At 43.5% G+C, this 26,057-nt stretch overlaps 3 protein-coding genes across 9 annotated transcripts; 1 reads left to right on the top strand and 2 right to left on the bottom strand.

Moving 5' to 3' along the window:
• Positions 1-1,002: 1,002 nt before the first annotated feature.
• Positions 1,003-8,741, top strand: trmt13 (tRNA methyltransferase 13 homolog). Of its 5 annotated transcripts, XR_007382504.1 has the most exons (12): positions 1,003-1,159; positions 1,841-1,890; positions 1,977-2,043; positions 3,711-3,773; positions 3,855-3,924; positions 4,084-4,190; positions 4,280-4,447; positions 4,547-4,619; positions 4,843-4,917; positions 5,862-6,225; positions 6,665-7,491; positions 7,942-8,741. XR_007382504.1 is itself a non-coding variant. In XM_048976262.1 (11 exons), the coding sequence occupies exons 1-11, from the start codon at positions 1,022-1,024 to the stop codon at positions 6,843-6,845; spliced, it is 1,314 nt and encodes a 437-aa protein (XP_048832219.1). In that variant the 5' UTR covers positions 1,003-1,021; the 3' UTR covers positions 6,846-8,741. The 5 variants fall into 5 exon arrangements, 4 of the variants coding, with proteins under 4 accessions (XP_048832219.1, XP_048832218.1, XP_048832221.1 ...); XM_048976262.1 differs by having other exon boundaries at positions 4,126-4,190; positions 6,665-8,741; XM_048976261.1 differs by lacking the exon at positions 7,942-8,741 and having other exon boundaries at positions 6,665-7,606.
• On the bottom strand, positions 3,679-10,661 carry lrrc39 (leucine rich repeat containing 39). 3 transcript variants are annotated; one of them, XR_007382506.1, is made up of 10 exons: positions 10,525-10,661; positions 10,123-10,264; positions 9,670-9,775; positions 9,181-9,337; positions 8,955-9,091; positions 7,922-8,067; positions 7,682-7,834; positions 7,340-7,485; positions 6,659-7,217; positions 3,679-4,540 (listed from the first exon to the last, which is right to left on the bottom strand). XR_007382506.1 is itself a non-coding variant. In XM_048976265.1 (9 exons), the coding sequence occupies exons 1-9, from the start codon at positions 10,547-10,549 to the stop codon at positions 7,144-7,146; spliced, it is 1,086 nt and encodes a 361-aa protein (XP_048832222.1). In that variant the 5' UTR covers positions 10,550-10,661; the 3' UTR covers positions 4,645-7,143. The 3 variants fall into 3 exon arrangements, 1 of the variants encoding a protein (XP_048832222.1); XR_007382505.1 differs by lacking the exon at positions 3,679-4,540 and adding an exon at positions 4,645-6,322; XM_048976265.1 differs by lacking the exon at positions 3,679-4,540 and having other exon boundaries at positions 4,645-7,217.
• A 6,587-nt stretch (positions 10,662-17,248) lies between these two features.
• Positions 17,249-24,759, bottom strand: dbt (dihydrolipoamide branched chain transacylase E2). The gene is made up of 11 exons (XM_048977142.1): positions 24,603-24,759; positions 24,017-24,134; positions 23,854-23,929; positions 22,139-22,320; positions 21,234-21,361; positions 19,922-20,168; positions 19,568-19,734; positions 19,188-19,265; positions 18,798-18,989; positions 18,633-18,704; positions 17,249-18,499 (listed from the first exon to the last, which is right to left on the bottom strand). Exons 1-11 carry the CDS (start codon positions 24,651-24,653, stop codon positions 18,332-18,334), a joined length of 1,479 nt encoding a protein of 492 aa, XP_048833099.1. The 5' UTR covers positions 24,654-24,759; the 3' UTR covers positions 17,249-18,331.
• Positions 24,760-26,057: the final 1,298 nt, after the last annotated feature.

The raw sequence follows: 26,057 nt of genomic DNA, 5'->3' as shown, positions 1-26,057 counted from the left end.
CATACAGTTTTAACTTGGTGGATTGTTTAAACAATTGTCTGGAAATATCGGGAAAACGGAAAATCTATTAACAGTAAACATTTTACGTTAATGGGATATTAATAATTTTGACAAATTTGTGAAAATGACATATACTTGTATTCTGTAAAAAAAAAAAAAAAAAACTGAAAAATGTATTTCCACTAGCTAGGCACGTCAACCCTAACATAATAGTTTAACTACTTCTATCCATCCCTCCATTCAGTTTCTGAACACGTTTGTGCTATGCGGGGGGGGGGGGCAGAGAATAATAACCCAGGAGAAGGCGTAAATCGATCGCCGAGGGATCAACTATTTCACTTGACTCAATTAGTGTAAGGTTTTAATAAGATGCTCCTCTCAGTTAATCAATGAATTAACCATTTTTTAAGTTTTATTTTATTGGGTGATATTTCTCGTACGGGGCGGCGTGGTGGTGCAGTGGTTAGCACTGTTGCCTCACACCTCTGGGACCCGGGTTCAATTCTCCGCCTGGGTCACATGTGTGTCGAGTTTGCATGTTCTCCCCATGTCGTCGTGGGGTTTCCTCCGGGTACTCCGGTTTCCCCCCACAGTCCAAAAACATGCTGAGGCTAATTGGAGTTGCAAAATTGCCCATAGGTGTGTATGTGTGAGTGACTGGTGTGTGAGTGTGCCCTGCGATGGGCTGGCCCCCCATCCTGGGTTGTTCCCAGCCTCGTGCCCATTGCTTCCGGGATAGGCTCCGGACCCCCCGTGACCCAGTAGGATAAGCGGTTTGGAAAATGGATGGATGGATGGATGGATGGATATTTCTCGTAGTTACCTTGATATTAATGACATTATCTTACAGCCATACCTATTCTCAGTTTAACCAGATAAGTCACTATGGATCAATTAAAAAGTTTTTATTATGAGAAGGGCGGCAGTCGCACTCCACTGCAGTGGGGGGCGCTAAAGATTTCAGGGTTATCTTTACACACCCGCCACTGAAGGACCGCTGAAGAAGAGATTTGCTCAGCGTATGGCCACTAACATGGAAGGAGATGGTGTGTCGGCTCCCTTACCGGGAAGATGTGGCTTTTACGTCGTGAAGAAAAGGCGTTATTGTAAAATGATAGTGGGACGTGGAAAGGCGTTTTGCGGGGAACATGCGAATGTGGTGTGTATAACGGACCAGCGCTGGGGCGAGTCCCATATTCACCTCACATTGACGCGATCCGCGGTGCGCAGCTCCACGACTGTGGCTGAAACTTGCAGTGGCCTTTTATATCATTTTGCGGAATTTAAATATATTAAATATGTAAACCCATTCATTTAATGTCAACATATAATGGAGGTTGCTGTCAAAGTCGGTAAACCGAATTACTCAATAATGTTGTGTGGACTTATCTATAAGTACGAGCTACTGGCTGACACATCCAAGACTTACTACATCGCAGCTTGCGAACTGCTGCCAAGCAACAACTGTTCCTCAGATTATTAAATAAACCATTATGAAAGACAGTGAATAAAATAAAATTTGACCCTAAGGTTTTCGTGTAAATCTTGCTAAAGTTATTCTTATTTCTGTCTGTCTGCTGCGAATTTGAGTAACTTAAAAATGTGTAGGTCAAAATTTATAGAGTATGTCCCATTACACCAGTCATATAATGTATTTATGTGCCCTTACATTGATTGAGGTACTGTAGTTGGTTTTGATATCTGTTTTCTTAAAAACTACAGCCCTTCTCACTGGAAGTGCTGGGATGACATTGCACTCAGTCGTTTAATACTACTGAATCTTACTCAATAAGTAGCCTTGTTTCATGTTTCTTGCATACTTGTGTTTTTCCTTTGTAAGGAGCACGATGCTGAGAGGATAAGAGTCCCATGTCCACTGGATCCCAAGCAGTGAGTCATCAGGAGGTGTTACTGGAGGGTGTCAGGTGGAGATGGGACCTAGCCAATGACATGCTGCCTTTTTTCCCTTTATGCAGTACAGTATATCAGGACAATTTGGAAAAGCATCTTAAGAAGTGTAACTCAAGGGAGAAACTAAAACCGGTGAGTCTTTTAATGCAGTTTTGTGATGTGTGAGTTCATTTCAGCAGCTCTTTGTCTGAGACATTTAACTCTTGGTGTCAACTTAACATGAATGTTGTTATTATTAAAACATACAGTAATATGTTAACGTATTAGTACACTGCATTCAGAAAGTACTCAGATCCCTTCAGTTTTTTCAAATTTTGTCATGTTGCAGCCTTAGGCTAAACTCGTTTAAAAAAAAATGTCCTTATTAATCTTAATTTAATACTCAATAGTGTCTAAACATAAACAGGATTTTAGAAATGTTTGCAAATTTATCAAACATAAAAACCAGAAACATCACATTGACATAAGCATCCAGGCCTGCTACTCAGCACTTGGTGGAAGCGATTGCAGCCGTGAGACTTCTTGGATGTGACACAACAGCTTTGCCCACCTTGATTTGGGGATTTTCTGCTGTTGTTTTCTGCAAAGCCTCTCCAGCTTTGTCATGTTGGATGGGGACTGTCGGTGGATAGGTCTTCTCAGGTCTTTCTAGAGATGTGCAATTGGGTTCAAGTCTGGGCTCTAGCTGGCCCACTCAAGGACATTCACAGAGTTGTCCCTAAACCACTCCTGCATTATCTTTGCTCTGTGCTAAGGCTCGTTGTCCTGTTGGAAGGTGAACCTTCAGCCCAGTCTGAGGTCCAGAGTGCCCTGGATCAGCTTCTCATAAGGATATCTCTGTACTTTGCTCTGTTTAGCTTTTCTTTGACCCTGACTTGTCTCCCAGTCCCTGTCACTGACGAAACACCCCCACAGCATGATGCTGTCACCACCATGCACCACCACTGGGCTGGTATTGCACAGGTGATGAGCGGTGCTTGGCTCTTAGAATTGAAGCCAAATGATTCAGTCTTGGTTTCATCAGACTGGAGAATCTTGTTTTGCACAGTCTGACAGTCATTTAGGAGCCCTTTTGCAAACTCAGATGGGCTGTCATGTGCCTTTTACGTAGACTTTTACTGAGCCCAGATCAGTTGAATGTTGCAATGATGGTTGTCCTTCTGGAAGTTTCTTCCATCATCGCACCGGATCTCTGAAGCTCAGCCAGAGTGACTGTTGGGTACTTGGTCACCTCTCTTACCAAGGTTCTTCTGCCCCAACTGCTCAGTTTTTCCTGGGTGGTCAGCTTTAGGAAGGATCTTGGTTTTTCCAGATTTCTTCCATTTAATAATTATGAGGGTACTATAGTCTTTAGAACCTCCAGTGCTGCAAATATTTTTGTAGCCTTCCCTAGATCTTTGCCTCAATACAATTCTGTCTCCGAGCTCCGTATGGAATGGCTCGGTTTTTGCTCTGAGATCCATTGCCTGACACCATGACACCATTATATAGACAGTCGTGTGCTTTTTCACTTAAAATGTGAAAAATATGAAGTAGTCTGAGTACTTTCTGAGTGCGCTATACGTTACATCTTAGTGACAAAGTGAGCAAAGAGTATGCACATGTGAACAGGCCAGACGCAGAGCGAAAGCTATTAGTATCTCAGCGTACAGAATTTGATTATGCAGGAAAGTATAATTATAGTGCAGTTAAGAAATACAGAGAAATCTTGATGTTCTCAGGATGGAGGATCTCATGTCTTTCACAGATTGAGTTTTATATGAGACATTTGATCATTATTCTCTTTATTTCAAATCTAGGTATATTACATTCAGGATGTCAACGCTGGCCCACAGGAAGATGAGGGTCTTCTATTGGATGAGGTGATGCCTTGATGTTTCCTTATTGGTGAGATCTCTTCTCTGTGTATTTGTTTGGTTAGTAAGATGTTCTCCTTTTGTTAGGTACCACTAGGAGAACGTTCCAAAGAAGAGCTGAACTTACTGATTCAAAAACTAAACAGGGCTGTCAGTGGTAAGTAAAGGTGACAGTTCCATGTCATATCAGTCAGCACGTCTACCACAGCTTCCATGCATCTTCTACAATGTTTCTTGTGGTCACTGCACTATGTATGAAACTCATAACTGGATTGAGACATGCTTCCTTCTGTTAATGATTGATAAATACTTGTAGGGCTCAGTCTTGAACATGAAGAGAGAATTCTGTCCCATCCAGCTCTCTGTGATGCTCTCAACGATCCAAAAAATGGCGATTGTGCATTCAAGCACTTGAAGCAACAGGTGTGTGACAGCAGCCATTGTGTCTTAATTTCTACGGCGTCCGTTTGATCTAAAGGTTTTCCGCTTGCTGTGCTCTGTCGGTTCACAAGGCATCTCTCCTGGGGAACATGGACGCATTGGGTTTGCTGGGACCGGAACGGTGCTTCATCGAGTTCGGGGCAGGGAAGGGGAAGCTGTCCCACTGGATCCACGTGGCCCTGCAAGGGTCTCGCAGTGTCCATTTCATGCTGGTGGAACGATCCTGCACACGTTTCAAGGTACGTGACGTGACGGCCGGGCTAAGGCTACGTCTTCTGGATTACTGATGTGCCTGCGATGTTCTTCCAGCAGATTTACTCTCATGGTCGTACCTTTAGGTAGACGGTAAACACAAAAATGCAGACGTCACATTTGAAAGACTGCAAGTGGACATTCAGCACCTCTGTCTGCGTAAGTATGGTACATGAAAGAAACACACACTTCAATGCAGTTTTATTAATTAAAATTTGTTTTTCTGCAAGTTACAGTTTCTTATACTCAGTAAATCATCGGTTCTTAGTCCAGTCGTCAACCTTCTGTTCTCCGAACTGAGCACAGGGTTGAATAACACCGGTGTAAATCATTCATTCTTTGTTTCATTAAGGTTGTTAATGATTTTGTGTTTGGTTTAAAGGTAAAGTTCCTTTTCTACAAGGAGAGAAAGTCCCAGTTGTTGGAGTTGGCAAGCACCTGTGTGGGGCGGCGACAGGTAAACTCAGAGCTGTCTGTAGTCCGACTCCAGTAACTAAAGTAATGATTTGTTTATCTTCAATTACATTAATAATACCTGGAACATTTTTTGCCTATTTGACAACATTACTGAGGGGTGTGTTTTTGTCTCATGATTAGCGGAATGATTATTTTTTATTCTGTTAAAAATGAAAGATCAGTCTCCAGGTCAAATTTAATGATCGATTAAAAACAAGTTGCAGGCCATACAAAACCATCTTGCTGTACTTTGAGACTCCTACAGTTCCCTCCTATCCCATATTTTAGAGGATCGTTCCATGTTGTGAAATAAAATGCATTTTCAACCGATTTGAGATGGAATGAGCCGATTAAAATCCCTCATCCTTCACTTGGCTGGTTAGTCGTCCAACGCAATCATAGACATTATTATAGTAGTTATGTCTTTAGCCCAAGTGCTGCTAACTTTTGATAAATATAAAGTTCAAATATTGGTCAACAATACAGGCCAAAATTGACACATCGGACCAACACATCATGCATCTCCAACACTAGTAAATACATAATGTGCGCTATGTATCCAGGTAGGATTCTTTAAAGACCAGTCACATTCAAATTTCCCTAGAAATAACATTACTAAACGTTAAACAGAAAGTAAAATATATAAGACCCAAGAGTAATGTATCTTTAAAAACGAACAAAGCCACACTGAAAACTAAAACTAAACTGGATTTCAAATGAAAATTGAGAATTATATAAAAGTCAGAATTTAATTTTAAAAATCTGTAATAGTACTGCCCCAGCCTTGTGCACTGTGCTACCTGGCATAGACTCCAGGGGCCCGTGGCCCCCACCCAGGAGAAGCAGTCAGATCACTGGCGGATTCCAGGCCCTTCCTGCCTTATTGGCAGTGACCGCACTGCATTACTTGTTACATCAGGGTTCTGTGTTACTCCTCGTCCTCAGATCTGGCACTGAGGTGTCTGCTGGATAGTGTCGAGGACGATGAGGAGAGCGGAGAGCCCCCCAGAAAACGCGTGAAGCAGGAGGGGGGGGCTAAGCGTGACCCTGCAGCCGCAGGCGAGGTCTCCGGGCTGGCCATCGCGCTATGCTGCCACCACCGCTGCGACTGGAGGCACTACGTGGGGAAGGAGTTCTTCCGGGAGCGGGGGCTGGGAGCCTCCGAGTTCGCTGCCTTCCAGCGCATGTCCAGCTGGGCCACATGTGGTCTGAGAAAGGTGGCTGGCGTGGAAGGCCGACCTTCAGTGGGAGAGTGGGGGGCTGAGGAGCACGATCAGGGGGAGGACGCCGTACCCAGCACCTTGAACGAGTGAGTTTGCTTTACTTATGACTGGCAGACTCCGAAATCCAACCCAAGAACCTGCCCTGGAACTCAGGAGGATCGACACATCTGTTATGCTATTGGCCTGCAAAACAGATGTTCAGATTCACTTTAAGACCAAAGAGTGCCAAGCAAAGAGGAGGGAGAAATCAGACTGAAATCCTCAGAGTACACAGATGGCAACCTCATGTTCTGACTATCACTTATTTTTCATGATAATGACAATGCAAGAGGCAAAGTTCTGGGTATTTTAATGTTGTTTCACTGAAGTCTTGGTTCCAAGTTTTTGAGTATTTACCGAAGTCGTCACTATTCTGAGCCTCATTTCCGTCCTCTGCTTGTGCTGTATTAACCTTACTTCCCTGTTACAGCATTATCTTCGGTGCTGATTCATGTCACCCTTCTCCATCCCTGTGCCTACCTGCAGCGTCGTGTCTGCAGAGGACCGCGAGCGAGTCGGGCGCCTCTGCAAGCTGCTGATCGACTACGGAAGGGTCCACTTCCTCCATGGCAAAGGGTTCGCCTCTGACCTCTGCTACTACACCAGCAAAGATGTCTCACTGGAGAATGTACTCCTAACTGCAGTTCCAACCAGTATCAGTAGTTGAAGAACCCAAAAAAAATGACAGCTGAAAAGAATTTAGACCAGAGAGTATTGACACCAACATAGAGCTTATCGGCACTGACTGGAATCATGGGTCAGACAGCCTTGGCAGGAAGCAGTGGACAAGATGGCCTTGACAGGGAGCAGTGGACAAGATGGTCTTGACAGGGAGCAGTGGACAAGATGGCCTTGACAGGAAGCAGTGGACAAGATGGCCTTGACGGGAAGTGGTAGACGGAACAGGGACAGCACTGGCAGGAACCAGAGACAAGCACCGGCAGATATGGGGAGCACACAGCATGTTAGAGTGCAGGTGCCGCATCGGGCCCAGGGCTGATGGTCACGTTTAATACTGAGGTGTAATTTGCCTGGGTCTCTGTAAACAGAAGGACAAATTCACAGCTTAAGTGTATCGCTCAGAATGCTGTATTTCAGACAGTCAACAACGTCCGTAATTCTACCTCCAGGGCAAACAGTGAACGTTAATAACAGCGTAACCTCTCTTGCGGGCCTCCTTGATGTAGGCGTGCATGAAGTCTTTTCCAAACATCTCCTGGTCGTCGTCCTCCTCGTCTACCACGGCTGCGTCCTGCTTGGCAAGTGACACGTCTAGTGTCAGTGGGTTGTCTCTGAAGTTCACGAACCTGAAGGTGCACCCCAGTATAAAGTAATGTTTTTGTTATTTTAACATTGTGCCTTAAACTGAAGCAGACAGGTCCCTTAATGCGTATTTGTATTTTTAAATAAAATCTAATCATGAGCCTTGTTGAGTGTTGTCAAAGTCAAACCCACAGTGTTTTTTTTGTTGTGATCCTTATTTAGCATGGTGCTATTCCTTACCTGAGGTTACTCATGCCCTCCATCAAGGCAGGAATGTCCCTCAGCTTATTGCTGCTCAGCACCAGCGTCTCGAGACTGTGCATGTAGCCAATGTTGTCAGGCAGGACCTCTAGTTCATTCCTCTGCAGCCACAGTGTGTGCAGCTTCTCCATCCTGTCCGGGATGCAGAGGCCGTGGTCACCGGGTGCCGGGCCGGTCACCGAGGGGGGGGTCACAGGACTGCATCCCTGACCAGCTTACTTGTGGATGTTCTCCGGCAGGTGATCCAGCCGGTTGCCGCCCATGTCCAGCCACTCCAGAGCTGGCAGGTCCAGCACGCTGTCAGGAATGCTGGTGAACTGGTTCATGGAGAGGTCCAGGTGGTACAGCTTGGTCAGTCTACTCAACTGGAGGAAAAAAAACATGAAGAAGTGGTAGAATCCAGCCATCTGTTTTTTGCTGCTGCAGTTCTCAGTTTTAACTTTAGTACTCTTTAGTGTTTAGTATTTAAATTTTAGTACTTAGTATTCAATTATTTTATGAGAAATCAGAGAATTTAACTTCATTGTGAATGTGTAGATGATTATATTTTTCATTCTGGTGCCCATAGCACTTGAGAATGATCCCTTTACGATTTTGTATATTGACGAGTTGATAAAACCACCGATTAGTCTGTAAGTGTGTGTTTTAGGTGTAACGCCACTTGAATCTAGATCGTGAAGTCGGCCTCCTTTCGTCGATTGAGTTGTAAAGACTCGTCGCCCGTGTCATGAACTCTTCCAGTGACTGCGATCAGGCAGGTGCCTCTGGACCCTTGTGGCTGGGATGGAGAGGCTGAGAAGAACCCCCAGGCCAATTAAATACCACCAATTAAATACTAAAATAAGCTATAACTGCAACCCGCATTTTAAATATTTTCTCTTTACTTTTGTATACTTTGAATATTTTTCTAGTGCGTATTTTGTATTATTATCTTTGTTTGGTTATGCTATCACTGTCTGCAGCTGTAGCAATTTAATTTAACAGCAGGTGCCCCAGTACATTCATGCAGGGCCAAATAAAAATCTTGAATCTTTTTGAATTTTTTTATGGTGCTGATAATGAACTGAAAATAATTTATAAAGGATCAGGAGAATCACAGAGGTGCCTGATTAGAGGAAAGCTTTGACACAGATTCAGGAACGGGGCTGTGGAGATGTTGGTGGAAGTATCTCATCATGTTGGTGTGGCTCAAGGAAGCTGAAGTTGCTGACGAGCCCAAGAGGAGAGCCGGTGGCGATGCAGTGTGAGGGACCTGTGAGGGCAGCCCGTCCAGGTTCCTGTTGACAGCCAACTCCAGTTTCTCCAGATTCTCGCAGCAGCAGAGCTCCTCGGGGATGAAGTTCAGCCGGTTGTAGCTCAGTAGCAGCTCTCTCAACCTGGTCAGCTTACCTACAGGTCAGGAGCACCGGCTACCTTATTGACCAACGATAACGACGCGAAAAGCCTCTTGGGTCCTGAGCCGTGCCGGGGACACTGACCAATCTCTTTGGGGATCTCCATGATGGCGTTGCGGGACAGGTCGAGGACGATGAGGTGCTGGAAGCTGGCGATGAAGCGTGGGATGTTCTGCAGGCTGGTCCGGTGCAGCTGCCACTCCTGGACCTGAGAGAGCTGCACCAGCACTGGAGGCAGGGTCTGACAGGTGGAGATGAGAGGTGTCATGGTCTTTAGGCTTCTGTGGAACAAGCTGCCCACTTTCAAAAGCTGCTTTATTAGTTGTTGCCCAACCTGGCCCTCGGGGTCCCCCAGACAGACCACGGTTTTGCTCCTACCAGGGCAAAAATATGGACTTTGTGGCAGGGAGCATAAATGTGGAATGTCTAGGAGTCCCCCAAGACCGAGTCGGGAAACACTGTATTAGAAAACAACAGTCGCAAAAACTTCCCATTAATCGTAAACTTATTTGGAATTTGGTCCTTAAGCTCCAATAGTGTTTTTGCTGACACCGGATGACTTCAGAACCATACCTTCCATTCTTCTTTCTCTATCCTAAAGATCACTCTTCCATCCTCCGTTACCACTTTGTCCTTCAGTTTGGCCAACGAGATTCGATCCTCCCAGGCGTGTGCCAGCCTAAGGTAAAAAAACAAGGCATGACAAATGACTGCCTCCCATTGACTGACTCCGGTGGTCCTGAAGTGCTTATCAATATGCATACTTGACTGTACTTGTGTTCTCGCTTACCCATTTTGACTGAAGTACGCACGAGAGAGAAATATCCCAAGATGACCTTTTGCCCCGTCCCAAATATCAAGGATGCATCAGTTGCATCCTCACCAAAGAGAACAATCCCATGATACATTGCAACCCGAGTTTGTTCTTGGCTTTGATCTTGCTCTTTGCATCCTTGGTATTGAGAAACACCCCGGGACTGGGAAAGGTCACAAGAACACATTGTCCGTCCCGAAAAATAATCCTACCTGCCCACCGCTGCCCTCTCCTTCAGATCCTGCTGCTTCTGCTGATCCTCCCTGCATTTCTTTATCCTGGTCTCCCAGAGGGCCTTGATGGAGTTCACCGTACCGAAACACACCGTCACCCCTGTCATGGTGACTCTGCCACCTCGCAGTCAGAGGAGGGACAGCAGTCCAGCCTTACTCAACAAGGACACGCACAGCGGAAACAGGCCACTCGCGTGTCAGCTGAGAGATGAGAGATATATCATCGAAGGTGTTAATAGTACATACTTGCTTTATTAAACCACGGGTCAATAAACAATGCATACGTAGTTACTCTAATATGTAGCATTGTATGGTCTTTGAGAGGGAAAGACAATAAGTTCTGAGATTACATTGTAGCATTGCTCTCTAGCAGCCACTCACCCGTTTCATGATACAAGACGGTCATCTGCGGCTGTCGTTGTCATAAGCCTCCCGTGGCTCCCATAAGTCAGGTCCCTACTCTTTCATCAGATCTTTTCCTGGGATCGGATCGTGAACAGAGTTCAAATCACTCTTCTGTCTGAGAATTGCTGTGCAGTAGCGATTCTGTCAGCGTTACTCTTTAATAAAACGCAACCCCAGAGTGTGTCTATTTTTAGGGGCAAGACGGGAATAGTGCGGGTCACATGGGAGGGTCTGCCTCGGGGTCAGCTGTCTGCTGAAGCGCAGTGTTCTGGTTCGATGAGATAAAAGGGCCGCATTGTGATCGCTGATCTTTAACGGACACAGTCAGAAGTGGACATGCACTCGGTAGGTCGTCTGTGGGTCACGAAATGCACCACACGGCTACCACAATGTCAATGTGTTATATGTGCACCCGAGTGCCCTGTTGCATGTGTTGTCTTTGTTATTTTACCCCAGATGTTGCTGGAAGTTATGAAACTGAAATAATAAACGGCCATCTCCACGTAGCGGACGTGTTAATGTTTTCATTCTCTTTGTACTCGTGTTCACTTGCGTCTTCTATGACAAGCTGTTTTAGCTTTAATTCAGGGAACAACCCAGGATGGGGGGCCAGCCCATCACAGCTCACACTCACACACCATTCACTCACACATGCACTCCTACGGGCAATTTAGCAACTCCAATTAGCCTCAGCATGTCTTTGGACTGTGGGGGGAAACCGGAGTACCCGGAGGAAACCCCATGACGACATGGGGAGAACATGCAAACTCCACACCCATGTGACCCAGGCGGAGAATTGAACCCGGGTCCCAGAGGTGTGAGGCAACAGTGCTAACCACTGCACCACCATGCCGCCCCCTGTATGCTATTTCATTGTATAAAAAGAAACTTACTGTACTGTACAATAAAATATTTCACCACTGCTTCTCCCTCAGCTCCCACTGTTTGCTAACACATGCATCTTTGGATTTCTTAGTGCAATCTGTGCTTTATTTTTTTCGTGAAATGTAAGTGCAGTATCTGTTTATTACGTGCTGTGGTTTAATATGTACATTATTATTTCAGTACTGTGTATACTGTCCTTTAATGTCTTGCCTCTCTCGTATAACTTGAGATACGCCCAAATTGACTTGCAACAAGTGGTCCTGGTTCCAAATGCGGAAGCCCATGGATACCTGTATTTTATATGCTGTAGTGTGCTGGGTGTCAGACATTGCAATGCACCTTGCTTTGATTTTGACCCGTTAGATCAGAGGGAGGTAATCTTATCCAGAAAGGGCCGCTGTGTATGATGGTTTTCACTGCAATTCTCTGAACAGCGAACCTAACGGTTATCCCAATACCTTGATCTTGCTAGCATATTTAAATGTGTACCTATTCAGGAATAGAGTGGTGAAGGCATTCATAGGAGGACTGATGATTATCAGAGGGAACAAAGGGGCTGGGTACTTGTCAGTATCCAGTAGAACCACCAGACTCCTACACTGAATTGTTCTGGATGTGGCACAGACGCTAATCCCTCTGTATTCGGGGATCCGTCTCCAGTTTGTACTCTTCCAGTTAATAGGTAGATTATCAGACAGATTTTCGCCCTAGTCCAGTACTCATTGACAGCCTAATACACCGTGTTTCAGTTTCTCTTGATAGTCAATACATGTCACAGGATGTACATTACTCTGATGGGCAGGCCCTCTTACATATGATGGAAACACTACAACAACTTAAGGGTCAGAAGAGTGAAATACATATAATGAGTGTGTAGCTCAGCAGACTAAGACTCTGTGGCTGTGATCAGAAGGTCGACAGTTCGTGCTCAGAATTGGCAGAATAGCCACATGTCCACAGGCTTTTGAACAAGACCTGAAAACCCTGGGGGCCTCAAGGTAGCAGTGTCTTCACTGTGACCCCCAAGCTTGTTCTTGCCTTTATAGAGAGTAAGATGGGGCAAATTATTAATCCCATGGGGCCTCAGCAGAATTACAAACCTGTACAAGGAAAATAGTTGTTAATTTTACATACTACCTTCTGCTGGCCTTATGAGAATATTCAGATTGTCATTTTTCCCCATAATTGCAATTTTAACATTAAATTAATGATTTTACCATGGTCCTGTGGCCACTTTATATGGTAATTATTGATGAAAACTTTTTTGGAAAGTGAAACAATATTAAAATTGCTTTATTGCGTAAAAAAAACTGTTTTTGTTTAGTAAAATAATGTTTTTTCGATTTTTATACTGCCGTCTTGTGGCACAATTTAGTACTGCAGTTTGAAAATAATTAAATGATTTCTTCCCGAAATTGCAATACCTACTTTTGGCCACGAGATGGCAGCAAGAAAATAGAAAAATTATTTTCCCACGGTCTACTAGCAGCTTTGTGTGGTAATTGTTTGTATTAAAAATACATTGGACCAAGTCAAATTATTTTAATAAAGAATTAACATCAAAAAGCTGCTAGTAGACCGTGGGAAAATAATTTTTAACTTTTCTTGCTGCCATCTCGTGGCCAAAAATAGGTACTGCAGTTTGAAAAGAAATGATTTCTTCCCGAAATTGCAATACCTACTTTTGGCCACGAGATGGCAGCAAGAAAAGTTAAAAATTATTTTCCCACGGTCTACTAGCAGCTTTGTGTGGTAATTGTTTGTATTAAAAAATACATTGGACCAAGTCAAATTATTTTAATAAAGAATTAACATCAAAAAGCTGCTAGTAGACCGTGGGAAAATAATTTTTAACTTTTCTTGCTGCCATCTCGTGGCCAAAAATAGGTACTGCAGTTTGAAAAGAAATGATTTCTTCCCGAAATTGCAATACCTACTTTTGGCCACGAGATGGCAGCAAGAAAAGTTAAAAATTATTTTCCCACGGTCTACTAGCAGCTTTGTGTGGTAATTGTTTGTATTAAAAATACATTGGACCAAGTCAAATTATTTTAATAAAGAATTAACATGAAAAAGCTGCTAGTAGACCGTGGGAAAATAATTTTTAACTTTTCTTGCTGCCATCTCGTGGCCAAAAATAGGTACTGCAGTTTGAAAAGAAATGATTTCTTCCCGAAATTGCAATACCTACTTTTGGCCACGAGATGGCAGCAAGAAAAGTTAAAAATTATTTTCCCACGGTCTACTAGCAGCTTTGTGTGGTAATTGTTTGTATTAAAAATACATTGGACCAAGTCAAATTATTTTAATAAAGAATTAACATCAAAAAGCTGCTATTAGACCGTGGGAAAATAATTTTTAACTTTTCTTGCTGCCATCTCGTGGCCAAAAAAAGGTACTGCAGTTTGAAAAGAAATGATTTCTTGCCGAAGTTGCAATACCTACTTTTGGCCACGAGATGGCAGCAAGAAAAGTTAAAAATTATTTTCCCACGGTCTACTAGCAGCTTTTTGATGTTAATTCTTTATTAAAATAATTTGACTTGGTCCAATGTATTTTTAATACAAACAATTACCACACAAAGCTGCTAATAGACCGTGGGAAAATAATTTTTAACTTTTCTTGCTGCCATCTCGTGGGCAAAAGTAGGTATTGCAATTTCGGGAAGAAATCATTTCTTTTCAAACTGCAGTACCTATTTTTGGCCACGAGATGGCAGCAAGAAAAGTTAAAAATTATTTTCCCACGGTCTACTAGCAGCTTTTTGATGTTAATTCTTTATTAAAATAATTTGACTTGGTCCAATGTATTTTTAATACAAACAATTACCACACAAAGCTGCTAATAGACCGTGGGAAAATAATTTTTCTATTTTCTTGCTGCCATCTCGTGGCCAAAAGTAAGTATTGCAACTTCGGCAAGAAATCATTTCTTTTCAAACTGCAGTACCTTTTTTTGGCCACGAGATGGCAGCAAGAAAAGTTAAAAATTATTTTCCCACGGTCTAATAGCAGCTTTTTGATGTTAATTCTTCATTAAAATAATTTTACTTGGTCCAATGTATTTTTAATACAAACAATTACCACACAAAGCTGCTAGTAGACCGTGGGAAAATAATTTTTCTATTTTCTTGCTGCCATCTCGTGGCCAAAAGTAGGTATTGCAATTTCGGGAAGAAATCATTTAATTATTTTCAAACTGCAGTACTAAATTGTGCCACAAGACGGCAGTATAAAAATCGAAAAAACATTATTTTACTAAACAAAAACAGTTTTTTTTTACGCAATAAAGCAATTTTAATATTGTTTCACTTTCCAAAAAAGTTTTCATCAATAATTACCATATAAAGTGGCCACAGGACCATGGTAAAATCATTAATTTAATGTTAAAATTGCAATTATGGGGAAAAATGACAATCTGAATATTCTCATAAGGCCAGCAGAAGGTAGTATGTAAAATTAACAACTATTTTCCTTGTACAGGTTTGTAATTCTGCTGAGGCCCCATGGGATTAATAATTTGCCCCATCTTACTCTCTATAAAGGCAAGAACAAGCTTGGGGGTCACAGTGAAGACACTGCTACCTTGAGGCCCCCAGGGTTTTCAGGTCTTGTTCAAAAGCCTGTGGACATGTGGCTATTCTGCCAATTCTGAGCACGAACTGTCGACCTTCTGATCACAGCCACAGAGTCTTAGTCTGCTGAGCTACACACTCATTATATGTATTTCACTCTTCTGACCCTTAAGTTGTTGTAGTGTTTCCATCATATGTAAGAGGGCCTGCCCATCAGAGTAATGTACATCCTGTGACATGTATTGACTATCAAGAGAAACTGAAACACGGTGTATTAGGCTGTCAATGAGTACTGGACTAGGGCGAAAATCTGTCTGATAATCTACCTATTAACTGGAAGAGTACAAACTGGAGACGGATCCCCGAATACAGAGGGATTAGCGTCTGTGCCACATCCAGAACAATTCAGTGTAGGAGTCTGGTGGTTCTACTGGAAACTGACAAGTACCCAGCCCCTTTGTTCCCTCTGATAATCATCAGTCCTCCTCTGAATGCCTTCACCACTCTATTCCTGAATAGGTACACATTTAAATATGCTAGCAAGATCAAGGTATTGGGATAACCGTTAGGTTCGCTGTTCAGAGAATTGCAGTGAAAACCATCATACACAGCGGCCCTTTCTGGATAAGATTACCTCCCTCTGATCTAACGGGTCAAAATCAAAGCAAGGTGCATTGCAATGTCTGACACCCAGCACACTACAGCATATAAAATACAGGTATCCATGGGCTTCCGCATTTGGAACCAGGACCACTTGTTGCAAGTCAATTTGGGCGTATCTCAAGTTATACGAGAGAGGCAAGACATTAAAGGACAGTATACACAGTACTGAAATAATAATGTACATATTAAACCACAGCACGTAATAAACAGATACTGCACTTACATTTCACGAAAAAAATAAAGCACAGATTGCACTAAGAAATCCAAAGATGCATGTGCTAGCAAACAGTGGGAGCTGAGGGAGAAGCAGTGGTGAAATATTTTATTGTACAGTAAAGTAAGTTTCTTTTTATACAATGAAATAGCATACAGGGGGCGGCATGGTGGTGCAGTGGTTAGCACTGTTGCCTCACACCTCTGGGACCCGGGTTCAATTCTCCGCCTGGGTCACATGTGTGTCGAGTTTGCATGTTCTCCCCATGTCGTCGTGGGGTTTCCTCCGGGTACTCCGGTTTCCCCCCACAGTCCAAAAACATGCTGAGGCTAATTGGAGTTGCTAAATTGCCCGTAGGTGTGCATGTGTGAGTGAATGGTGTGTGAGTGTGAGCTGCGATGGGCTGGCCCCCCATCCTGGGTTGTTCCCTGCCTTGTGCCCATTGCTCCCGGGATAGGCTCCGGACCCCCCGCGACCCAATAGGATAAGCAGTTTGGAAAATGGATGGATGGATGGACTACGATTGGCTATTTGGTTTGGTAGAAGATGAAGATAATTGACCAATGGATGTGGGATTCACACTGTCATGATTATTAGAGCAGAGCTTGAAATTCAATGCGGTATAGCTGGTATCTTGTGCAATATTATTTATTCACAGTCTGCTATCATAATTTGGGAATTTCCCGCTTCGTCTTACCGTATATAAAAGAATGGGCCAATGTACGGTAAGTTGCATTGTGAATAACATTTCTTAATACAACATCACAAAGCCAATTTAATAAATTCAAATCCTGGGAAGAGCACTCCTCAGATATTAGTTCTCGGGTTAGTGTTAGCAGACTATAGGCGAAACCACCTTTAGTGCTATCTGTTAATGTTTATTAAGTTAGCATTAAAAATGGAGAGGTTTTTAATATCTTTTGTCCTTGTAGCTGCTAAATACACTCATTATTAAAGCCATAAAGTTGTCTGCCTACTACATTGGAATCTCCACTGAGTAAGTGTTTTTGATGGATTTTATTTAACTTTATTTGACTCTGGTCCTTAGATCTAATGTCATACTTCTTCACTTATATTGTTTGTGAAAAGGTTTATCACGGTCAAACAGAACAGCCACTACATCATCATACATGAACAAGCACCTCACAAAACAAAAACATTTCATTCTCATAATTAAAACTTTTGAATGGTAGGCCTAGTGTGTGGATCAGAGACAAGATCTTGACACCTCATTAACTATAATTTGTTCTATGAACAGCTCAGATACCACCATGCCGCCCCCCAATCGTAATCAATATAAAAAAAAAAAAGTTCCTTGCGATTATGTTTACTTAACATACAATCAAAAACACACAAACACCATGCACAGATCTGACACCACAAATTTATTAAAACCTAATCCACACTCACCCAGCATTACACATCCACTCAAGAAATGCATCAGAATCTAAACGGTGGCTACAGGTGGTTAGGGCTGGGAACCACAACAGCACTAATCTCCGGAAATCATGTGTCCATTATTCCCCAGTAATTAATAATGTAATGAGTACAGCGACTACTAGAAACTAAAATAAAAAAAAAGTAGCTGCTTGGGCGGGGGGACTACCAAATAGAGCAACATCGTGATTATTAAATGGGGAATGCAGTGAATATGCCAGAAAAAAAGCTATTGCAACAGGGAATTCACATCCCATAATGTAATCATTTTAATACATTAATAATCGTTATTATTGGTTGCTATACCAGCCAATAATGTCATACCCAGTCAATAATGTAATTGCTTTTTGTGCGTAAAGTTATTACTTTAATTTTGAAATTTTATTATTGGCAGTTATTACATTACTGGCTGTTTACATTATTGGCATGTACCCTGAGGGTCCCACCCCTCTGAGTGATAGCTAAGTGATAGCTAAGTGATAGCACACAAGCAGACAGCTCGATGCTTTTACCCAAAGAAATTCACCATGATTATCACACCACGTTCATATAGTCAGATATCAACTAGAGTAATTCAGTTTAAAATAATATTTCATAGTCTACCAGCCATGTCCCTTGCAGGACACGAACCAGCAACCTTCACATTGCACATCTGTGTGTTTAACAATTGTTCTACCGACTGCCCCATAGGGTAGGCAACCTATTGACCTTATACTGACGAGCATGCCACGGACATACTGCAGCTCGAATCTAAGATAACATAGAACTCATGACTCGGTACGCAAGACAACAGGAAGGCATGTCAAGTCAAACCTGAAGGCAATGAGGTCCCTACAATGGGATCAGTGTTAAGAATGCCGCAAACGCATATCATGTGTTATGACCCCATTAACAGCAGTGAGGGGGGGTGATTAGGACAGAAAAACTGGGGGCAAAGTCCGAATAAAGTCAATCTATATCATCAGACATCTCTGGTCACTTCAGTTCAGGTGGCAACAAGTGCTGCACGATCACTTGAGGTCGAAGACCATGGTGGCTGGGTCCTCCAGGTAGGACTTCCAAAGGTTAGAGAAGCGGCACATGGTCGCCCCGTAAATGATGCGGTGGTCAGCGGACCAGCTGACGTTCATGATGTGCGCTTTCACCACCTCACCTTTGGAGTTAAACCGAGGCAGGACCTACGGGGACAAGACCGTTTACTGCCAATCACTGCACCCACCCTGAGCAATGCTCACTAAGACACGGCTGCTTCCCTCAGCCGCGTTCGTGTTCCCTCAAGACGGAGATTCCCCATCTCTGAAGGGTACAAACCTGCACTTTCCCCAGTGCTCCAATGGCCACTTCAGGAGGCAGGATAACGGGCTTCGTATAGGTGCCCCCGATCTGGCAATACACACACATACACACGGGAGATGTTACCGGGGAAACCAACATCGTCAAAGTCATACAACGGGCAGCTCGGGTTCCTGCCCTCACCGAGCCGATGTTAGAGATGGTGAAGGTGCCTCCGGTGAGGTCACTGGTACCAAGCTGCCCCGATGTGCCAAGGGACTGCAGACGGTTGAGCTCAACCGCAATGTCAAAGATGCTCAGCAGTTGCACGTTCTTCACGTTGGGCACGAGAAGGCCCTGCGGTGTGTCCATAGCCAGGCCGATGTTGTGCGCTGCCTGGACAGGAGTACAAGACCGGACCGATACTTAGGTGGTCATATCAGAGTGTATTGGCTTCCTTGTCAGCTTTCCCGTCAATTGGGGTCAAATCATCTTAGCAAATAAAATTTCATATGATTAAACCATCATAAGCACGTCGACATGTTTAAGCTGAATGGGCTGACAAGAGTTGTCTTTCCTGCATGGAGCGCTTACCTTGTAGGTGATGTTTTGGCAGCTGTCGTCCAGGGAGGCGTTGAGGATGGGGTACTGTAGAAGGCCTAAGGAGGCTGCCTGTTCTCACACACACACACACAAAATCATGAATGACATGCTCAGTAGATATCAGTGATCAGTGTGGCATAAGGCAACCAACCCACTGCACGCACGCACGCACGCACGCACGCACGCACGCACGCACGCACGCACGCACGCACGCACGCACGCACGCACGCACGCACGCACGCACGCACGCACGCACGCACGCACGCACGCACGCACGCACGCACGCACGCACGCACGCACGCACGCACGCACGCACGCACGCACGCACGCACGCACGCACGCACGCACGCGCTTAAGGCACCAGTGGTTACCTTAATGAAAAATGGCATGTAGGTCAGCTTGATGCCCCGCGACTCAGCCAGGTCCTTCAGCTCGGAGCGCAGACGCATCAGCTTGCTCATGTCCACCTCATCACAGTATCCGAAGTGTGGGATCTTCAGTGCTGCAGTCATTGTTTTCACCATCGCTTTGTGGAACCCTGTCAAGAGCCAGGTTCAACCAAGAAAACCAACTACACTGGCCATGGAGATATAAATGACAGAAATCATCCTGAATTGGGTGGATATCAAACCCCCTGCATATAATGATGGTGGGGGAGGTCAGTTACAGTCCGGCATTTACATTCCACGTATTATTGACAGAAGAGGTTGGAAATCCCACGTCACCTTTGAGGGGCTCTATGTGGTCCTTTCCTGTTAACACTGGTCTATGTAACACAGGCCGGGTGACCCCAGGAGGGGCCCTGTCCTTCTGCTTTGCTGCCGAAGGGGCCGCCAAGGGTGGTGGCGGCTGGATCTCCTGGTACGGAGTGGGGGGCAGGATGGCGCCGGTCTGCTTGGACAGGTAGTTGAGGATGTCCTCTTTCAAGATACGCCCATCTTTTCCTGTCCCCACTACCTCACTCAGCTTAATCTGCAAATCATACGGACGAGACCAGTGAAGAAGCAGAGGCGGCCATCGCCGGGGGGAAAGGTCAACGAAAAGGTTAGAGTATAGAGAGGGACCTTCATAGCTTTCTGCTCAAACTTTAATATAACGGAAGCCAGTGATGATTTCACTTCTTACAAATATTTCAGCAGACAACTTCACAGCTGAACAGTACACACATTACTCCGGGGGGGAGCAATCAAGTACTGAAATACCTCACGAATGCACTTACAGTCCTTAGTTACAGACCCACAACAAAACTGATGTCTCTTCATACTTGTTACTGTGATGAGACTTAGTGTTGGTCGCTAAGATTCGACTTCCTACATTAAAGCTGGGTACTATGCTACAGAACTACATTATACCCGTCAGATAACCATGCTGACATCTAGACTGAAAAACAAACCCATAACTTCCAGCATGTTGACATTAACGCTCTGGGATGGACTACAGCACAAGTCCAAAGGGTCAAATTATGGTGTCTGGTACTGCAGTGAAAATTAGCCGTTCATAAAACAAGAGGAATCCCCTTGCCTGCCGAATAGCATTCCAGCGATAATTGCCCAGCTCTTTGGGAATCAGACCCCCCCATATGACAAATGCAATGCTTAACCCATCCCCCCTGCCAAATAAAAGACAAGCAGCCATAGCAACAGCACCTACACAGTGTGCAATGAGAGCCAGTTCAACTTGAAGCACACCGGTTTTATTTATAATCCCGGGACAAGTGTAGGGAAATTAACTCAAGCTCCCTGGGAACCAATTTCACTAGAGAACAGTCCATCATGGCCCCTCCTCTACTGCTGGACCCCCGCACACCCCCCCCCCCCCCCCGTTCTTTGGCAGACTGCCAAGACGACTAGCAGTTCTTCATCCACCTCCCACCAACTAACTCTTTACCAAGCACCCCAACACTAACCAGTCCCACCCGTTTGCCGTTTATAGTAAAGACATCAGACAGCATAAGTACACACAGTATCAAAGGCCATGAAGCGCTACAGGGGGACGGCGTGACGCGGTAGGTGTGCATGTGGAAGCCGAGAAGCTTACGTTGTTCTCCATGGCCAGGCGGCGGACAGCCGGTGGAGCCAGAGTCTTGTGTCCCTTGATCTCCTGGTGGGTGTGTTCTTCATGGGACATGGCTGGTGTTTCGACGACATCCTTTTCTGGAGCTTCCTCTGCAGGGACCGAGGGAAACGTCACGTATCGATACACAGAGTGACGAGGGGGAGGGAAGCATCACTGTTTCGTTCATACAAAGAAAAAAAAAATTGACAAAGACAATTTAATGACGACCGCCGCGAAAGCCTTGTAGGCCGAATGTTTTAAGATGATGTAAAACAGTCCCGCATCACAGGCGATACCTAATAATGATATATGTATATAATTAAGGTTAAGAAGAATAAAACTGCCAATACAAGAGATTATAGGCATATATATATAAAAAGTTCAGCAAGACCCTCCAAAACCCGGGGAAACAGGGTGAGCATCCTTTAACAGGGTGAGCATCCCAGAACAAGGATTCTTTCACATATTTCAGATAAGGATTCTCTGAAACTAGTCATTTGTGAAAAACAAAATATATAAGTGATCAGAAAGAGAGGGGGAAAAAAAACATGCTTATGCAGTTTAACCTTAATAAAATAAAATACTATTATAAGTGATGCATTCCTACAAAAACAGTAAGCAGATGCAATAATGAGAAGCCACAGTTTACCTCTGAATGAAGACATTGGTGAGGAGTAAAAGGAGAGGCTTTCAGGAGCGCTAACGAGTACAAGAATACCAGGTACGCACTGGAGAAACTAATTAAAGTCATCAAAAAAAAATAATAAGAGACTACAGAATGTTTTCAGATAAGAGTAGGGTAGTATAGTGAGGTCCGGAGAACATCAGAAGAGTGGATGTGTAGTGGGGACCCAGAATTAGCTAAATCGACTAAGTAACACTCATACCCTCAGTCGGCTCGGTTTCGATGTCCACGAGCGGCGTCCCCACCAGCGCGACGGAGTCCACATCGTAGTAAAGCTTACGGATGATGCCGTCGTAACGGCTGGTGATCATCACTGAGGCTTTGTCGCTCTGCACTTCGCAGATGCTGTCGAACTGGGACACCTTGTCCCCTTCCTTCACATACCTGGGGTGGGAGAGCATAGAAGGTAACTGATAAGGGCAGGAACGCACATAAAAAGCTAAGAAACATCCCAATTAAAACCTGCTACAGGCAGACAAAAATCAATTCAAAGTGCTCTAACTTTATTTAATGTACTTTCAAACACCTGAACAAACTCATCAGGAAGGCCAGCTCCCTCACAGGGCTGACCCTGCACCCACTGGAGTCGCTGGAGGAGAGGATGTTGGCAAGATTGGGAGAACATTATGAATAATTCTGCTCGTCTGCTTTAGGGGCCGCTATACTGGAGCACATTTAGCCACCAGTGTGCTAAAAAACACAGTTCCTGCCCACTGCCATCAAGCACCACAGCGCCTTCTCCTGACCCCCAGCCAAAACAAGTTAGGAAGTGACCCATGTTTATAATGCAAATCCGGTGATATGTGCTCTCTCTAATACCATCTCTAATTTATTATCTGTAAGTATTTATCTATATAATACTAAGAAAATATCTTCTATATTCTATATAGATATTCTATTTGTGTAATACATACTTTTAAAATTTGTTTGCACCATGTATACTGTCTTTGGCTTTGTCTGTCCTGCAGAGTGTGTCAAATTCTTCGGAGTATTACAACGAGGAACATTATTCTTAAATTTTACCACTATTTTCCCCACACAGAGTGGTAACCTCTCCCCATCTTCACTGCACAGAGTGGTAACCTCTCCCCATCTTCACTGCACAGAGTGGTAACCTCTCCCCATCTTCACTGCACAGAGTGGTAACCTCTCCCCATCTTCACTGCACAGAGTGGTAACCTCTCCCCATCTTCACTGCACAGAGTGGTAACCTCTCCCCATCTTCACTGCACAGAGACACTGCCTCTCCAGTAGGCCCTTTTTAATCTTGCTGACCTGCTGCCAATTAACTTCATTAGATACAAGATATTCAACCAGATGTTTTTTTTTAGCATAACACAACTTTTCCAGTCTTTTGTTGCCCCTGTCCCAACTTTTTTGAAACGTTTTGCTGGCATCAAATTCAAATAAAGCATATTTGTGTCATAAAAAAAAAATCTCTGTTCCAACAATTGATATGTTGTTTTTGTTCTATTCTCAATTAAATATGGGCTTATACGATTTGTAACTGCATTCTGCATATTGCATTCTGTTTTTATGTATACTTTATATAGCAGCACGTTACTGCTGCCATAAACATCAGAATGTCCCCCTAGGATCAATAAAGTCAATCTTAATCTGGTTCCTGGCACTTTATCCAGGTTACGTTTAGATTCAAGTCATTAAACCTCTAACAGAGTAATATGTAAGACTATTCTTCAAAAAGAAACCATAAAACTAACAAAGTACCCCCACCAAACGGTGCACTCTGAAAACTAATCTAGAGACTTATAATTAAAACAGTACTTAACAGTCCGATTGGTACAAAGACAGTTCACGCGACTTATAATCAGCAATAATGCCATCTGCAGTCTGTGGTCGGCATGACAATCCGCTTGCAAATGGTTTTGAGTTGACATTGTCGGAAAACAAACTTACCATTCTTTCACCGTCACCTCCTGGATGCCCTCCCCAATGTCCGAAAGTTTAAATTGGAAAATCGGGACGGGATTACCTTAAAAAAACAATACATCATTAACGCAAGAATAGCAATACTATGAATACTAATATGAACGACAGTTTGAAAAACAAGTTCACTTACAATGACTTGTCTTAAAACTCCTATATGGCAGGCGAATGAAGTGAATGCGATAGGCTGAAAATGCTGGTCGAACGACTTGCACTCTTGAGCAGCAATGTTTATAGTACAGTGGAGAAAGCTGTAAAAGAACGCAGAAACACTCGCTTTTAGTTCCAGAGGAAAACGTTGCGGGTTATGCACAGCAGGCAAAATCACTAGACCAATGGGAAGCAGAGGTTAAGATTCTGAAATGTAAGTTTAGCCATAAACATTATCATTCATGCATAAAATGTAGCAGAAACAATATATCAAGATAACTATGTATTCAACCATTCCCCATCTTGCATGACTATTTGATTCCAGTTTACTTAACAAGAACTCTAAGTTGAACATCCATACAACTAGGTCATAAAATACCGCACAGTAGGACACTTGATAGCTGTTTGACTACCCATTAAGTTGCTAGATGACATGCATTGCACAAGAACGTTTCAATCGCTTACGTTCTAGTATATCATGCAGTTAGCCAATCTGTACAAACAAAAGGCAGTCACACAATGTAATAAATCATGCCATGAAAGCATTGAAAACAGAATTCAAATCATACCAAACGTCTCATTAATGTAAATGAACCTCTAAATGTTACAAATGCCGCCATCTTTAGCCCGAATTCTTCGCTCGGCCGGAACTAACGCAATATTCACGCCCCACTACAAACACCAATCCCACGCCGGCATTGAAAAGGAGGGTCTAGCTGCAGACGCTTGTATGGATCTCTCCACCAGAAATTCATCAACTGCACAAAACACGTAATTTTTAAGAATGTAAATACGTGTTTCCTGTGGAGGTGACGTATGGCCAATTCCCTTAAAGGTGTACGCACTGGTGATGGGAAGTTTGATTCAATTAACCTTTTCGATTCAATAAAAATGTTCAGCTTGACTATTCACAATAAAAGAAAACAATATATAAAAAGCAGAAAGGGTGTCGATGCTGAATAAACACGCGTGTTTATATAGTTCTTATTTTCTTTACTTAAGCCAAATTCATGTGCATGAGTACATCCATCACAGTGAACAACTGCAATACTACCAATACAATCACACATACACATACAATGAGCATGAGTAAACTTGCATACGTTGTTGTGCAAACGTCAAAGTTAATAAATATATTTGTTTTTTGATGAAAGACATATAGTTTTATTATACAGAAATGAAATCATTTACTGTTGTGATAAACGATGAAGAGCTGCGTTTATTTTATTCCTTTTAACAGCGTAACTGCATTTCCGCAGTAAACGCCGCCCCAGCAAATATGCCCATTTGTATGGGCAGGTGTGGGTTTACTGTGGGCCAGTGTGGGCAGGGCAAAGCCTCACTAATCCCATGTTGGGCCCACAAGGGGCCCACAGTAGTTTTGTTTGACAACCCCTTTCTAATTAGAACTGCACACAGCAAACCAAGGCGCTGCACGTATGTGTGTGTGAAGGAGGATCTGCAACTTGCACTTCACTGACAGCAGTTCGAATTCAGGTTGTGTGCGTTTGACCGTACAGCATTGTGAGGGGGGCGCGTATGGCAAGTCATTTTAACATTTAATCGTAAGACCGGATATGTATTGCAGATATCTCAAATTAAATTCTTCGTAGTCAAAAAAGAGCATTTCAGATATCCACAATGACGTTCTTCCTATCCACAATTGTCATTTCAGATATCCACATCGTCATTCTTTCTGAATGTTGGATGATGCAATCATGATAATGCAGTTGTGAGTTTCAACTACCTCTAAGGCAGGGGTGCCTAACTCCAGTCCCGGAGGGCCGGAGCCTTGTGTAGCTTAGTTCTTTCCCTGTTCCACCATTTAACATTTTCGGGTTTCCCCTGAAGATTTATGGCAATGTGCACCAATACACAGCACACTTATTCAATGGAAATTCTAAGGTAGTAGCCAGTCAACTTTATGGCTTTAATAATGAGTATATTTAGCAGCTACAAGCACAAAACGTATTTAAAGGTTTTACGTGTTAATGGTAACTAAATAAACATGAATAAACATCACT

Source organism: Brienomyrus brachyistius, chromosome 15 (assembly GCF_023856365.1).
Source record: "Brienomyrus brachyistius isolate T26 chromosome 15, BBRACH_0.4, whole genome shotgun sequence".
NCBI lineage: Eukaryota > Metazoa > Chordata > Actinopteri > Osteoglossiformes > Mormyridae > Brienomyrus > Brienomyrus brachyistius.
The sequence above is the reverse complement of the archived record's forward strand: the minus strand, read 5'-3'. Positions and strand labels throughout refer to the sequence as shown.